The sequence below is a fragment of the Chelonia mydas genome, chromosome 1, assembly GCF_015237465.2.
Source record: "Chelonia mydas isolate rCheMyd1 chromosome 1, rCheMyd1.pri.v2, whole genome shotgun sequence".
In the NCBI taxonomy this organism is placed as follows: Eukaryota; Metazoa; Chordata; order Testudines; family Cheloniidae; genus Chelonia; species Chelonia mydas.
Genome location: NC_057849.1, coordinates 32433687 through 32451190, shown reverse-complemented (window position 1 = coordinate 32451190; position 17504 = coordinate 32433687). Strand labels below are relative to the sequence as shown.

Below are 17504 nucleotides of genomic sequence, written 5' to 3'. Positions count from 1 at the left end.
TACAAATGAAGCTCTGACCAAAGGACTGAATGACCCATCCAACCTGTGGTTGTGTTCCAGAGAGACTTTCAAGCCAGCAAACCCACCAATATTGGTGGATTTTGATGGATTTTGAAGTCTTTGTATGTATGTGACTGTTTTACCATTTAACACCTATCTTCTTGTTTTTTCTTTTTTCTTTGTAATAAACCTTTAGTTTTAGATACTAAAGGATTGGCTGGCAGTGTGGTATTTTGGGTAAGATCCAAATCTATACTGCCAGATATATATTGCCAGATATAATAATTCCACAGTTGCTGCATTTGATACTACTGAATAATAAATGTATGAATTCTTCATTTTGGGGGTATTATGGGCTTATTCAGCTAACCTTGATTCTAGACTGAGATTTTATCAACTGCATTAAAGTTCTATAAAGCATTTTGTTTTCAGTTTTGCAACCTAAAAAATGGCTGCAGTCTATCTGCATTATATAGACATCCTAATATTTCACCATACTTCAGCAGTAACCACAGAACTCACAGTTTGCTGTTGGCACTGAGTATCTCATGTTGCTGGATTGAAGAGTTTAGAATCATAGAATCCTAGGAGATCATCTAATCCAGTCCCCATCTAATCCTGCACTCCTGGCAGGACTAAGTATTATCTAGAAAATGCCATAATTCAAGAAAAAATAAGTTCATGCAGGAGTTCGTATTAAATTTATGACTTGGTCATCAGACAAGTAGCATATAAAATCCATGGTTGTCTTCGGAGCAAACCAGTAGTATTTTAAACTACTGATCAATTCATTATAGGAGTGAAATGCCCAAGAGAAAGAACCTTGCTTTGTAAATTCTTTTAAGAATTTTAAAGATATCTTTTAGAATGGTAATAGGCATTTTATGCTGCTGTTTTATAGACAAAAAGGCATATCCAATAATAGATTTATCATCAGAGTACAATATGAAGAATCAGTCTTAACCTGCACATTCCAGAAACAGCATCCCATACTTTCACTGGGATTACAGTCTTCAAAGGATCAGAAATAAAAGTAACACATATCATGAAAAGCAAAAATCAGAAATTAATCATATTTATACGTTAGTTGTAAGAAATATAAGTTGCACTTACATTGTCACACCCCTTTGCCGCATAAAGTCAATGATGCTTTAAATAACAAAGAAATGAGCACAAGAACACAGTTTAATTTATGTGGTGGGGAACGACCCTCATTGCATTGTTGAGAGTGGAAATTAGCCCTCCAAACTTTGTGAGGGAATGTGACCTTTGGTTAAAGTGCTGAACAGGGATTTGGGAAACCTGGCTTTGTCATGAGTTTCCTATATTAGTCTGGGCACCATATCTTACTATATGCATGAACAGCACATAGCCCAGGGGGGACTCTAGGCATATGGTAATACAAACAATAATGACAAAGATCATACTGTAATGCCCAAAACCTGAATCTGCCATCTAATACAAATAGTTTGGGCAATTATTAATAGGAATTTCCCCCCCACTTAGCTCTTTTTGCTGTTAGACCCTGTGTTTCATGAGTGTTCTATTTACAATGAATACTAAAATAAATGATGCATGTATGGTTCAGCTTTATGATGTTTGTAAAAGATTTACCTCCATTTTCCTCCAGATCAGAGAGCTGGAAGTAAAGTAGTGTGGGGGGGGCGGGGGGGGGGGGTCTAGCATGACTTTCTAACATAGCAATGTATTATTAACTCTGTTGGATTTGTCTTCAGTTTTCATACATTTGCTAATCTTCACTGACCATATATTAACCTATTGTCAGAAAATGGTTTCCCCTCTTATAACAGTAAAAATAAGTACAAATGATCATTATTGATTGTATGGACAGAAGAGACCAGTTGGGTCTCCCATTGTGGGGCCCCTGCATTTTCAAAAGTACTGCCGACATTATTCCCATTAGCTTTTCTTTAATCAGCTCTTGAATATTTGTGCCGTTTGTGCCTGAGTCACTTCTCCTCTTAATCTATTCTTTCACTGCCCAGTTGCAAGAACTTTTGCATGATGTTTTGCCTAAACTTTTCTTCCCCCAGTTTCTGGCTATTGCTGCGTCCTTTTCTACCCTCTTCAAAGGTTGTGAATTATTGCTGCCTTTCATTTATGCTTTTACATTTAATGTATTTAAGGACCGTGATCACGTGTCTCCCCTGAATCTTCTGTTTTCTAGATTAACATAAATGTACTTCTCCTGGTCGCTATGCCTCTCTTATCCTCTGATCCATGCATCACTTTTGTAGCCCTCTTTTGTATTTTTTCTAGGTTTTCAATAAACATCTTAAATATATGGGCATGAACTTCATGCAATATTGCACCTGCTGTTCCATCCGAGTAATGTACAGAAGCACTTTTACCTTTACAATTTTACATCTGATCCCCCATATATGCATCTAAACAGCATTGTCCTTGCACAGAACTACATCACACTTTGAGCCCATATTTAATTTGTAATCTATCATCCCTAGTATCTTTCTCAGATTCTTTCCTTCGAGATAGCTGTCACTCACTTTGTGCCTGCACACCCTAGTGAGAAACTTTATGAGACAAATTTGCAGCTCTCGCCTCCACTTTTGTACTCAGAGAAATATCTGAACGAGTACCTGTGCTGCCTAGATGTCATTGTGATGGGGGATTTAGGAATACCTAGTCAGCTGAATAGAAAATTGCTTGAATAATTATGTGGGTGCTGATACTAATGTGTACACTTGTGCAACACAGAACTGTAAGAAGATAGTTGGACCTTACCTTAATGATAAGGGTTCACAATACCTAATGTTTTAAAGACAGAGGTTTCTATGAAATAGAATGTGCTAGAATAATAATTCTTTCAAGATGCTGGTGGCTTTCTTTTGTTTAACTAGGAAGCTACAGACATATCACCTCGGAAAGGGCTGGTTCTGACTCACACCAGGGCTGGTTTTGCCTGGGTGTGTGCGGAGAGGTTCTGAATGGCAGCTCAGATGCTCTTCATAACCATGGATCAAGGATCAGAAGCAATAACTGAGAAGCCCTTTGAAAATCTGGCCATTTAATTTAGGTGCCTAAATGGGAGCTGTTGATGCTGAAAATCTGTCCTGAAACATACCTGAGGTGGGTAAAATCCTATAGCAGTTGGTAAGGAAGTTTGGCTGATGATTTCAACACCAGACCTGTTTTCTTGCATCCTGAAATTTGTGTTTTACTTCCGTGAGGACTAAACTGAAGTTTGCGTTTGCTATCTAACATCTCTGCTCTTGATCTACTTACTGCAAATCAATGAGGCAAAGGTGCAATACCCTGTGCTTATCTCACACCATTTCTGTTCCAGCTATAAACCCATTGTGTGTTTCTATAATTGAAGACACTTTTTCCAGAGATTTAAATCTCACCTTCTTTATTATATCCTTGGATAATTTAAGTAGATATCAGATTAATTGGACAATCATTTCCTGATTCTTACTTAAGGGGAAGTACCACAGTAAATCAGAAACCTTTTGTGACTTCTATGTTTTCTTGTAGAAATGACTAATTTTGTGTGTTGAGTGTTTAATACGTATCTGGGTTGCATGTGAAATCACAAATCAGTACTTTACTTTCACCCAATTATCTTTAATACCTTTCACCTTTAATACAGATTGTATAGTTGTCCCTAAAGCCACTATAAATTTTCAGGAACAGTTCCCCCAGGACAAAGAAATAGCAAATATACTCAATATAACTGAGACAGAGGACAGTGTTGATAGGTGTAATATGAAGGGGATTCTGTGGTAATAGATTAGGGCAGACCCTCAGCTTGTGTATATTGTCATAGCAGCATTGAAGTCAATGGACTTGTTATGGCATTAAGTGGGAAGAATAAAAATCTGTGGTTGGATTAGCCATAGACAGCATTTAAAATGAAGTTTCATTTTCTTATTTTTCATAGTTTCTGGGATAGAAACATAACACACTTTCCATGGAAGTAAATGTATATACACACACACACACATTTTTTGGTTAAAATATTTGAGAGACTGTTTCTTCATTTACTTGCAGGCATCCATTTTGCAACATCACACTAACTGTGGGAAAATATTCTTAGTGGCCATGATAAGGCGCTCATGTTTATTTATTTTTGTCTGGTGCAAATTGATTTATGAGGAACTTTTCAAATTTGAATTAACCATCCTTTTTAGTAAAAAAAAAAATATACATCTCAGTAACTGAGAACAAAATTAAACAAAAACTCTCTGATCCTTCAGATGGAGTAAGACAATGGGAGATTCTAGATTTTGAGCTCCCATCATGTCAACACACAGATGCCATTTTCTTTGCCCTAGATATTTGGTACAATTGCAAGCTGTGAGCTCCCCATGAGGATTTTTATACCAGGAAGTTTTAGGAGGTGGTCCTAGCCACACTTTTAGGGTAGCTGGGGCAGGCTTTGAGTTTGCTCTCCCCCCACACCCGAGTTCTGACTCTGGCTGAAATTTTCATCTCAGTTAGACCTGAGTGACTGTGGTTGCTTTGGCCATCTAGATTGCGATCTCTCTGGGGCAACAACTGTCTCTGTATGTGTTTGTTTGTTTATTTTTGAACACTGCCTGTTATAATAAGGCTCTGATCCATGTTTGGGGTCCTTAAGCATTACCTCAGTAGAAACAATAAATAAAATAATAGACTAAAGAACTATATCCTGTGCAAAACCATCTTCCCATATTTGAACTTGTTCAAAATGTAGACTCTACCGGGCAGCACAGGTTAGAAGCTTGGGTAGTTTCTAAGGAAGATGGCCCCTGATCCTCAACAGCCCACAAAAGAATTTTAGGCTATTTCACTATTATCCACTTGGAGACTAATTCTGATCCTTTTATTCATGTTGTGTAGCATCCATTGAATCTAGCCCTTGGGGAAGAGCTCAGTTGTACCTCAGTCAAGATAGTAGGACTGATCAGATACCAGTCAGGATATCTCTGTTTAAGTCCCCTGATATCATCAGAAACCAGATGCCATTCAGGCTTGATGAGGTTGGCAATGTGACTTTGGAAGGGCAGGAGATGGTCATATTGGACTGAATGAACCTGACCTTAGAAGCTAAATAGTCCCAAGCCTGACTAGTACTTGGATGAGATATTTCCTGGGATACTGGATGCTGTAGGCAGCATTTCTTTCTTTTTTTTCTTAAGCTTGGGAGCAGAACAGAATTCCCAATGTTCTCTACTAGCCAGGTCACTGGGAGAATCAGGATTGATATTTGTATGTGCTGTATGGATATTTGTTAGCCCTTTACCATTCCCAAAATGAAGGAACAGCCACGAGTAGGATGAAAGAGAAAATCAACTACACTTGGCAGATGTTGGCAACATCACTTAATGAACTACTGGAAGGCACTCCGATATTACAGTAATGAGGGCCATCCAAGAATCTATATGGAATAGAATAGATTAGACCAATAACTACCACAAGGATACAGTGGTCAGAACACCAGATATCTGTGGATGACTGTGTGGGAATGGTTGGTAAACCGTAGTTATTTTATGACTTCTCTACATCTTACTTTGAAGATCACTTCCATGTTTGTTCTTCTCTAATTTTGCCTATGTCATAAATGAATCAAATTCTCAAAAATAGAGCCTACAATAAACTGTGCCTGCCAAATATGCTACAGCTCACACAGACAGGTCACTGTAACTGCAAATACACATTTGTATGTGCTATTGACAGTTCACATGTGTTACACACTGTGACCCTCTGTACGTCTGGGGTACACCCTACACTCCCATATTCATCTTCATAAAATGATTGTGTGGTATCCAGTGCAAAGTTTGTCATATTGGGTGTCTTTTGGAAGGCTCATGATGCACTGAGCATGGTTGTTATAGTGACGTTATAGTAATTGTTACAGTAATGTTATAGGTTATAATTTAATGTACATAGTTATGAGGCTGAAAATGTATCCTCATGGCTTAAAGTAAGCCCAGGCAAAAACTCTCCAAGAACAGAGAGGCAGTTCACACCTCATCAGGGCAGGTATGGGACAAACTCAGCCCAACCTCACAGGAACAAAAGACGCTGGCCTAGGCAGCAACAAGAGAATGTGTTAGACTCTCGAGGGAGTCACCCTCCCCTCGCCCCCCCGCTTCATTTGGTAAGTTTGGAACTGCGATGAGGTTCACCTGGCTGTGAAGGGGGGGTGGGGCAAAGCCAAGACGGAAGAAAGGACATGATAAAAGGGAGAGAAATTTGCCATGCTCTTCCTCTCTTTTCCACCTACATCTACAGACACTACACCAAGCGACTGAAGTGCTGATCAAAGGGGAGAGCCTGGCTGAAGAGCAACCAGCCAACCTTTGGTGAGAAGCATCTACGTTTGTAAGGGCATTGAAAGTGTTAAGATCAGCTTAGAATGTGTTTTGCTTTTATTTCATTTCACCAGATCTGACTTGTTATGCTTTGATTTACTTAAAATTTATCTTTGTAGTTAATAAATCTGTTTGTTTATTCTACCTGAAGCAGTGCATTTGGTTTGAAGCGTGTCAGAGATTCCCCTGGGATAACAAGTCTGGTACATATTAATTTCTTTGTTAAACTGACAAACTCATATAAGCCTGCAGCGTTCAGTGGGCATAACTGGACACTGCAAGATGGAGGTTCCTAGGGTTGTGTCTGGGACTGGAGATATTGGCTAGTGTCATTTGGTTGCAAGTAGCTGGGAGCAGCTTACATGCTAGAGGCTGTGCGTGAACAGCCCAGGAGTGCGGGTTCTCACAGCAGAGCAGGGTAAGGCTGGCTCCCAGAGTCAAGGATTGGAGTGACGTAGCAGATCACCGGTCCAGATAACACCAGAGGGGAACGTCACACACATATTCTGTGGGTGTTATTTAGGTGGCCATTTAAAAAAAACAATCTCTGTAGTAGGTGTAATGCTCAAGGGAGATATTTCAATCATACATATATATATTCGTCTTTCAGGTATAGGGAGTGGGATGTCTGAATCTCCATAAAATTACTCCCTGTTCACATAAGAAAGCATCTGTCACACCTTTCCAGTCAGAGTTGGGTATGTCAGAAAGGATAATGTAGCATATAGAACTAACGAGTATTAAGTTGGGGAGGCAGTGTGATATAGTGGACAGGGCACTAGGCTGGGAAACAAGAGATTTACATTCTGTTCCTTAACTCTGCCATTCATGGTGGGTAAATCATGTCACTCTACCTCACTGTGCCTCTGTTTTCCCTAACTCCCTTTTGTCTGCATTCTCTATGTACACTGTAAGCTCTTCAGGACAGGGATTCTCTCACTATGCGTTTGTAAGATGTAGCACAATGGGACCCCAATCTTAGTTGGAGCCTGTAGCACTACATCAATCAAATAATAATGTACAATATTGCATGCCTTGTTAGCGCATCCAGAACCTAGAGTACCGAGTTTCAAAAATTCATGTGGCTCACCAGGTGCAGAGTGCCCCATCACATCTACTCTTCCCATAATGCCACAAGTTATAGGAATCAATGAGGCTGCGATTCCATAACTGGATTTGGGACCAGTTAAGTCTGTGAGTGTTTTTGGGTTGTTGTTTTTTTAGCTGAATAAGTTTGAGGTTAGTTTCCCTAGACATGTAGAGCCTGGAAGATGCTCTGTCACTTGTCATCAGCTTCCTGGAATATGTTTCTCCCATTTTCCTTCTTGTATATTGCCATACTACTTCTTTCCTCTTATGCAGGTTAATTGCCAACAGGATGGTATTTTGAAAACAGATCATACTCCAGAAAAATATAGATTGAACATTTCATCTGAAAGTATTTTAAACTGCTTTCCTGTTCGTTTGTTTTCAATTACTTGGAAGCAGAAAAGCAGAATCCTGAATAAGCTGCATTATGAAATGCCAGCTGCAAAGATGAGCTATATTTCAATTAAATAAGCACAACACAGAAATGATTAAAATGGCTCTTTTAATTAAATTTGACATAGTTATAGTTAATTCAAAAATATATCATTATAAAAGCAATGGGGACAGATATCGCAAGTCATTTTATTCAAGGTTATTGGAAGCCTTAAATTCCAAGTAGCAATTTTTGTTTTTCCACTTCAATTTAGGTTTCATTTTTCCCCCTGGGTAGATGGATATGTAGTGTGCTCTTGCAGGTACTGTAATGTGTACACCAGATAGTGAAATAAAACTGTGAAATGTACTGTGCCATGTAGGGCTTTTACAAATAATGGAACCTGACAGATTTATCTTTTTAAAAGGGAATAATTTGAAGGCAAAAAACATAGGTATTGCAAATGCACTGTTGCTGCTTTTTGCTTAAGAAATTTATCTAGCTTTCCTAATGTGAAGTCAACTGGTTTTATTTCCTTCATCTGAGTTTAATATTAAAGATATAGAATTGCAAATATAGTTTGTGTGTTGTTGAATGAAGTGTTAAGAGCCTTTAAATGTTTTTTTAAAGATGGTTGTACCATTTAGCTTTAACAATTTATTCCAATTGCTACTATGGTTGAATGAGAGAGAGGGAGGGAGAGAGAAGATAATAGTGAATTTAAGTTAAAACCTAAAGGCCAAATCTACTCTAACAAAAATTTTCAGAGCAGAGCACAACCAATGTGACTGTTGAACCTTGCCTTTGGGGCCTCATCAAATGCCCACTAAAATCACTGGAAAGATTCCCAGTGATGTCTTTTAATGGAAGCTTGATCCGGCTCATTCAGTTAAATGCAACTCTACATGATTTGAAAATGTAAATACTGGATTGCAGAAGATGAAATTCATTTCTGTGCAGACTCACAGTCTCAAAATAAGACCACTTTGGGACTTAGTGGTGGTTAGGTCTTGTACTGCTACTCTGAATTGGGGTGAATTTCACCCACAGTAGAAAAAACTAGGAGTACTTGTGGCACCTTAGAGACTAACAAATTTATTTGGGCACACATTTGTTAGTCTCTAAGGTGCCACAAGTACTCCTCGTTATTTTTTGCTGATACAGACTAACATGGCTACCACTCTGAAACCCACAGTAGAGAGTTTCTGAGAGTACATGTGATGTATCTGATGTCTGTGCTTTGAAAACTGTTCCTTAAGAGAATTTTTGCATGTTGGAACTCCACACACAAACTACCAGTTGACTGTTGTCAGTGGTGTTAGGATTTTTTCCCCTTGATAAAACCCCAAATAAAATTGAAAAGGATTCTGAAAGGAGATGCAAAGGCAGGTCATAGCCAGAGACTGCAAATGATGACAGAAACAAGGCATGCCTGTCTAAAATTTAATTGACCCCTGGGATATAAAAGCTTGGTAGAGTTGCTGAAGAGTAAGGATGTCAGAATACCTGCTTCAGCCTTCCTGGAACCCCAAATTAAACCAATTAAAACACAATGTTTATCAAAATTATTTCACATGGCATGCAGAGTGCCCATATCTATTGTTCTAATCAGAAACTAACTGCAGAAACCAAAGCAATCAGCTGCTTGCGTCACTGTCACAGATAAGATTCACACAGCCAACAGAGCCCATTAAAAGAGAAGGAAGAAATATGTAGGTTGATTTCAAGCTCTTGTGGAAGAAATGTGGAATGGCAACTTGAAGATAAGAAAAGAAATACAGAAAAGGAGTACTTGTGGCACCTTAGAGACTAACAAATTTATTTGAGCATAAAGTTTCGTGAGCTACAGCTCACTTCATCAGATGCATTCAGTGGAAAATACAGTGGGGAGATTTTATATACACAGAGAACATGAAACAATGGGTGTTACCATACACACTGTAACGAGAGTGATCAGGTAAGGTGAGCTATTACCCGCAGGAGAGCAGGGGTGGGGGGAAACCTTTTGTAGTGATAATCAAGGTGGGACATTTCCAGCAGTTGACAAGAACGTGTGAGGAACAGGGGGTGGTGGTGGGGGAGAATAAACATGGGGAAATAGTTTTACTTTGTGTAATGACACATCCACTCCCAGTCTTTATTCAAGCCTAAGTTAATTGTATCCAGTTTGCAAATTAATTCCAATTCAGCCGTCTCTCGTTGGGGTCTGTTTTTGAAGTTTTTTTGTTAGATCCTGGAAACTACAGGCCAGTCAGCCTCACCTCAGTCCCTGGAAAAATCATGGAGCAGGTCCTCAAGGAATCAATTCTGAAGCACTTAGAGGAGATGAAAGTGATCAGGAACAGTCAGCATGGATTCACCAAGGGCAAGTCATGCCTGACTAATCTAATTGCCTTCTGTGACGAGATAACTGGCTCTGTGGATGACAGGAAAGCAGTGGATGTGTTGTTTCTTGACTTCAGCAAAGCTTTTGTCATGGTCTCCCACAGTATTCTTGCCAGCAAGTTAAAGAAGTATGGGCTGGATGAATGGACTATAAGGTGCATAGAAAGCTGGCTAGATTGTCGGGCTCAATGGGTAGTGATCAATGGCTCCATGTCTAGTTGGCAGCCAGTATCAAGTGGAGTACCCCAAGGGTCGGTCCTCGGGCTGGTTTTGTTCAATATGTTCATTAATGATCTGGAAGATGGCATGGATTGCACCCTCAGCAAGTTTGCAGGTGACACTAAACTGGGAGGAGAGGTAGATACGCTGGAGGGTAGGGATAAGATACAGAGGGACTCGACAAATTAGAGGATTGGGCCAAAAGAAATCTGATGAGGTTCAACAAGGAAAAGTGCAGAGTCCTGCACTTAAGACGGAAGAATCCCATGGACCACTACAGACTAGGGACCGAATGGCTAGCAGCAGTTCTGCAGAGAAGGACCTAGGGACAAGTGGACAAGAAGCTGGATATGAGTCAACAGTGTGCCCTTGTTGCCGAGAAGTCCAATGGCATTTTGGGATGTATAAGTAGGGGCATTGCCAGCAGATCGAGGGACGTGATCGTTCCCCTCTATTCTAGATTGGTGAGACCTCATCTGGAGTACTGTGTCCAGTTTTGGGCCCCACACTACAAAAAGGATGTAGAAAAATTGGAAAGCGTCCAGCGGAGGGCAACAAAAATGATTAGGGTACTGGAACACATGACTTAAGAGGAGAGGCTGAGGGAACTGGGATTGTTTAGTCTGCGGAAGAGAAGAATAAGGGGCGATTTGATAGCTGCTTTCAACTACCTGAAAGGGGGTTCCAAAGAGGATGGCTCTAGACTGTTCTCGGTGGTAGCAGATGACAGAACAAGGAGTAATGGTCTCAAGTTGCAGTGGGGGAGATTTAGGTTGGATATTAGGAAAAACATTTTCACTAGGAGGGTGGTGAAACACTGGAATGCGTTACCTAGGGAGGTGGTGGAATCTCCTTCCTTAGAAGTTTTTAAGGTCAGGCTTGACAAAGCCCTCGCTGGGATGATTTAATTGGGGATCGGTTCTACTTTGAGCAGGGAGTTGGACTAGATGACCTCCTGAGGTCCCTTCCAACCCTGATATTCTATGATTCTATGACCAGAGTATTCTGGGAGACTGTGTCAAAAGCTTTGCTAAAGTCAAGGAACAACACGTCCACTGCTTTCCCTTCATCCACAGAGCCAGTTATCTCATCATAGAAGGCAATTAGATTAGTCAGGCATGACTTGCCCTTGATGAATCCATGCTAACTGTTCCTGATCACTTTCCTCTCCTCTAAGTGCTTCCGAATGGATTCCTTGAGGACCTGCTCCATGATTTTTCCAAGGACTGAGGTGAGGCTGACTGGCCTGTAGTTCCCAGGATCCTCCTTCTTCCCCTTTTTAAAGATGGGCACTACATTAGCCTTTTTCCAGTCATCTGGGACCTCCCCCAATCGGCATGAGTTTTCAAAGATAATGGCCAATGGCTCTGCAATCATATCCGCCAGCTCCTTTAGCACTCTCGGATGCAATGCATCCGGCCCCATGGACTTGTGCATGTCCAGCTTTTCTAAATAGTCCCGAACCACTTCTTTCTCCACAGAGGGCTGGTCACCTCCTCCCCATGCTGTGCTGCCCAGTGCAGTAGTCTGGGAGCTGACCTTGTTCGTGAAGACAGAGGCAAAAAAAGCATTGTGTACATTAGCTTTTTCCACATCCTCTGTCACTAGGTTGCCTCCCTCATTCAGTAAGGGGCCCACACTTTCCTTGACTTTCTTCTTGTTGCTAACATACCTGAAGAAACCCTTCTTGTTACTCTTAACATCTCTTGCTAGCTGCAACTCCAGGTGTGATTTGGCCTTCCTGATTTCACTCCTGCATGCCCGAGCAATATTTTTATATTCATCCCTCGTCATTTGTCCAATCTTCCACTTCTTGTAAGCTACTTTTTTGTATTTAAGATCAGAAAGGATTTCACTGTTAAGCCAAGCTGGTCGCCTGCCATATTTACTATTCTTTCTACCCATCGGGATGGTTTGTCCCTGTAACCTCAATAAGGATTCTTTAAAATACAGCCAGCTCTCCTGGACTCCTTTCCCCATCATGTTATTCTCCCAGTGGATTTTGCCCATCAGTTCCCTGAGGGAGTCAAAGTCTGCTTTTCTGAAGTCCAGGGTCCATATTCTGCTGCTTTCCTTTCTTCCTTGTGTCAGGATCCTGAACTCGCACATCTCATGGTCACTGCCTCCCAGGTTCCCATCCACTTTTGCTTCCCCTACTAATTCTTCCCGGTTTGTGAGCAGCAGGTCAAGAAGAGCTTTGCCCCTAGTTGGTTCCTCCAACACTTGCACCAGAAAATTGTCCCCTACATTTTTCAAAAACTTCCTGGATTGTCTGTGCACCGCTGTATTGCTCTCCCAGCAGATATCAGGGTGATTGCAGTCTCCCATGAGAACCAGGGCCTGCGATCTAGTAACTTCTGCGAGTTGCTGGAAGAAAGCCTCGTCCCCTGGTCCGGTGGTCTATAGTAGACTCCCACCACGACATCACCCTTGTTGCTCACACTTCTAAACTTAATCCAGAGACTCTCAGGTTTTTCTGCAGTTTCATACTTGAGCTCTGAGCAGTCATACTGCTCTCTTACATACAGTGCAACTCCCCCACCTTTTCTGCCCTGCCTGTCCTTCCTGAACAGCTTATATCCATCCATGACAGTACTCCAGTCATGTGAGTTATCCCATCAAGTCTCTGTTGTTCCAATCACATCATAATTCCTTGACTGTGCCAGGACTTCCAGTTCTCCCTGCTTGTTTCCCAGGCTTCGTGCATTTGTGTATAGGCACTTGAGATAACCCGCTGATCGCCCCTCTTTCTCAGTATGAGGCAGGAGCCCTCCCCTCTCACACGCTCCTGCTTCCTCCTGGTGTCCCACTTCCCCACTTACCTCAGGGCTTTGGTCTCCTTCCCCCGGTGAACTAGTTTAAAGCCCACCTCACCAGGTTAGCCAGCCTGCTTGCGAAGATGCTCTTCCCTCTCTTTGTTAGGTGGAGCCCGTCTCTGCCTACCACTCCTCCTTCTTGGAACACCATCCCATGGTCCACCGCTTGTCCCCCCTTCTCTGCAGCCCAGACTTAGGCCTGGTCTACACTAAACAGGTCGACGTAAGCCAGCTTCTGCTGATCTAATTATGTCAGTGTACCCACTACAGCCTTGTCCCGCTGATGTATGTGCTGTGAAATTGACAAGAAAGCCCAGCTCCCCATCTGAGCTGCTGCTTGGTCTCCGCTCCAAGCTGGGCTGCCACTCAGGCTCCTGACTTGGGCTGCTGCCCAGGCTCCCCACCCCCGGGAGCACAGCAGCCAACCAGACTCCAGGCACGGATCTCCCTGCCAGAGGCAAGGATCCCTGGGTGGCTTCTACCCCGTTCCCGGCTGGGGAACCGAGAGCAACTATCTCACTCTGTTCATTTTATAGGAAATTGAGATCTTAATTCAGGCTTTGTGAATGCCAATGATTTTCTAGGCACCTAAAAGTTGGGCATGGTGACTCTTAGCTTTGTCATGCCTAAGTTCCTTTGTGAATCTAGCCTGTAGCACCTACCAGCCTTAGTATTTGACCAAGAGCCTGTCGTGTTAGACTCTGTATGAATACAGAACAAAAATACCGTAGTCTTTGATCAACCTGCTCATAGTAATGATTTTCAAAAGTACAAATAGCAATTTAGGTGCCTAACTCCCCTTGACTCCTAATAGGGCACCTAACTGCTGTTTGTCCCTTTTAAATCTCCCTGGATATTCTTAAGTACCCGCCAGAAGTTGCACTGGATACAGGGCCTGCAAGTAAAATGCTGAGAGGGAGAGTGCCTGAGTGTAACCCTACAAAGGCTTCTGTGTTTCCAAAACAAATAGTAAACCCTTCAATTTGCCAGGAAACATGGCAAGCTGAATGATAAGAATTTTTTTTCCATACATTCCCAGACACAAGCTTTGTAACCAAACAAGGAAGAGGAAAGACTTTTGTGATGTTATTAATGCAGAGAGAGCATTAATTCTTCCAAGCATTAATTATTCCAGCTAAACTGAGTGTCTAATGTTACCAAAACTGTGAAATAGCCACTGCCCACTATGCAGAAGAAGCAGAAGTCTACCTTGCTCCATTAAGCAAAGCCTATTACTATTATTACTTATCAGGTCAGGGCTCCATTGTGGTAAACACAGTACAAATATATACAGTAAATGACAGTCCCTGACACAAAGGATTAAACTCTACAATGTACTTTGTGTAGTAAAATGTAAATAAGTATTATAGGAGGGTGAAATAGATCAGGATAAAGCTTTTTAAAAACTAAATCTGTTGTGTAATATCAATCATTTTGAAACATTAATGGCTTGGTACGGAAAAGGGAAAAGAAAAATATAACCAGAAGAGGCCCTGATCCAGTAAAGCATTCAAGCATGTGATTATCCAGAGAATATGAGTAATCCCATTGACTTCAATAGGACCACTCACATGCTTAAAGTCAAGCACTTGCTTAAATGATTTGCTGGATCAGGCCATCCTGTGTTAACATTTTTAAAGTTTCTGGAATAAAGCAACATTTTTTGATGATTTAAACTGTTTGGTCCAAATTCTGCTCTGAATTAGACCTATGTAAATCTGGAGGGACTCCTTTTAAATTAACTGAGTGGCTCCAGATTTACATTGAACTGGTCCTTCATTTTTCTGTATATGCTGTTTGCAACATAAAACATTAAAGATGTATATATGTTACATTTAAAATTTAAAAGATGGTTGTCAAGTGAAAGCTGGGAGGAGGGCTTCACTAAAGGACAAGTGAAACATTATCTCTACGTATTGCAAGGGAGATCAGGATGAGAGAAGAATAGAAAATAAACCAGACAATAGTGACCACCAAACCCAGTATTGTTAAATGCTTGATTAAAAATATACTGTAGAATAGGAAGCAGAAAGGAAGCATGTATGATCCAGAAAGAAAACTGCAGAGTTATATCTAATCCTCAAGGTCCAGTCCTGTGAGGTGCTGAGCACCCTCAACTCCCATTGAAGACCACCTTTCCATTCTGCTCAAACTTCTTGTGTTAGCAGTTAGATTTATTTTACAGCTGTCATAGTTATTTTCTACAGGAATTGAGGAAGTTTAGCACATCAAAGGATTGGGCCCTAGTGGAAAATGTAAGGAGTGACTGAAACAAACAAAGAGCTTCAAAATGAATCAGGATACCAAAAAAAAAAAAAAAAAAAGAGCAAAGGAATATTTGTTAAAAATGGTAATCACTATATAGAATAAGAGAAATTCCTCACATCTTTGTTAAAGTGAATTTCTAGCACTTGTAAAATGTATTTTATTGGAAAATCTCTATGGAGAAGGAGACTAGATACATTGGACACCTTCATCAGACAGCCACACCAAGGTGCCTCAAACCTGATGTAGAGAGATTCTCTGTTGAGATAAAAAGCCACCCAAACTCTGCCTATTAAATCTTCTTTCCTCTGTGGATTTTGTCAACAAGGGTACCATTTAATGCTTATTGCGATGGTAACACCTATCCATGAGGAACTGAACTGAGATTGCCAACTCTTTTCTCATAGGACACCTAACAAGGGTCCATTCATAACTCATTTCAGGGGCAGATCCACTGAGTTCCATGGAGCTATGACATTTTATACCAGATGAGGATCTGCCCCTCACTTGCTACAGGCTTGAGGTGGATTTGAACTGAATTGCATTAGTACCAGTCACCTGAGCCATCCCATCCTCGATGACTAGATTTGGGCAAATTATGACACCCATTTTTTTTATTTGAACCATATTTTTAAAAAGGTGAGTTCATTTGTAATATTGTGTTAAGGGGTGTGGAGACAATGGTACCTTAAAGGTTTCACTGGAGCTGATTCTAGTTTTTCATTGCAGGTAAAATTCACCCCAGTGCAGAGGGACTGGCAAATATCAATCCAATTAAAATCCAGCTGAAGTGCTACTGGGTCACTTTAAACGATATGGTGAGCCTTGCACGTGGTCTCAGAATTTCATCATCAATATATACAGGCTGAGTCCAGAATCTAAGCTCTGGTCCACCACAAATGCTAGTGAAAATAGGTAACTAAATAATGAGAAACTGCCATTTAGAAAACTGAAGCAAGAAATGAAAGTGAATAAATCACATTTGATTGGCCAAATAAAAAGGCTATGGTATTGTAATAGGTGGTGATGGTTTTAAGTATCCCAAAAAGATGGTTTTCCCTGATGCATGATTATCATATTTTCAAAAATTATATGTACTCTTGCTAAAGCTATCACAATACTTTAATTTTAATCCTTATTTCAGGAGTTCAGAATCTACCTATAGTCTGTTTTATGTATGGCTCCAGTACAAGTCTGATAAAACACATGCAAGTAAAACTAAGCAAATTGTATCAAACTATTAAAATCACAACCCAGTTTAGTTGTGACCATTTATTTCAGAATTATAAATTTAATCCTTCTGCTTAGTGATGTTGGCAGCATCACAGGGTATCTAGAGGTTCCTCTTAACATTACAATTTAGGTCTAGTGATCATTGAGTATAAATGAGGAATCTCAATGCAGTCAGATCAGCTCTGTTTTTAAACTCTGGAGCAGGAGATCAAATGGCATCTAGGACTCTTCAAATAAATTCACACCAGCAGGTAAAAACACCTGCCCCCATCCCTCTCTGACCTTCACTTGGATTTGGAATCACTACTCCCAACTCAGCATCTGAGATTAAAATCCAGGTGACCTCCTCAATTAAGCATATTAAGCACAGTTCTGTTTACATCTGAGTCATACAATAAGGATAATATTTTATTACCCAGGTGTCTCAAATTAAAGTGAATATTAACCCAAAACTGTCAAAACCTTGGCAAAGAAGGTTCGTCTGCTGATCACCTACCAAAGTAGATGTCTATGTAGATATGGTCTGCTTCTGAGGAATTTCACCCCAGTTTATCAGTAAAAGGCAGGGGGAAGCTCATTCAGACCCTGCTTACAGAGGTTTAGCTCAAGCATGTATCCATACCAAAACATAACATGCAAAGTTTCTCTAAGTCTACACTTAATATGAGAAATGTGCTAGGTATGATTTTATATGGTGGATGTCAAGGTTCCTTCCCCACTCTGAACTCTAGGGTACAGATGTGGGGACCTGCATGAAAACCTCCTTATTTTTACCAGATTAGGTTA

The 17504-nt window shown here is 40.7% G+C and overlaps 1 protein-coding gene across 2 annotated transcripts in view; it reads left to right on the top strand.

Annotated features, from left to right (window-relative positions):
• Positions 1–17504, top strand: part of TRPC6 (transient receptor potential cation channel subfamily C member 6) — a 171209-nt gene that overhangs the window by 37804 nt on the left and 115901 nt on the right. Inside the window, exon 1 of one of the 2 annotated variants that reach the window (XM_043529383.1) lies at positions 2356–3108. The exons of the other annotated variant lie outside the window; for it this stretch is intronic. Within the exon in view, the coding sequence (XP_043385318.1) occupies positions 3077–3108 (32 nt within the window). The 5' untranslated portion in view covers positions 2356–3076. Of the gene's footprint in view, positions 1–2355; positions 3109–17504 lie in introns of those variants that run through there. 2 annotated transcript variants of the gene reach the window in all.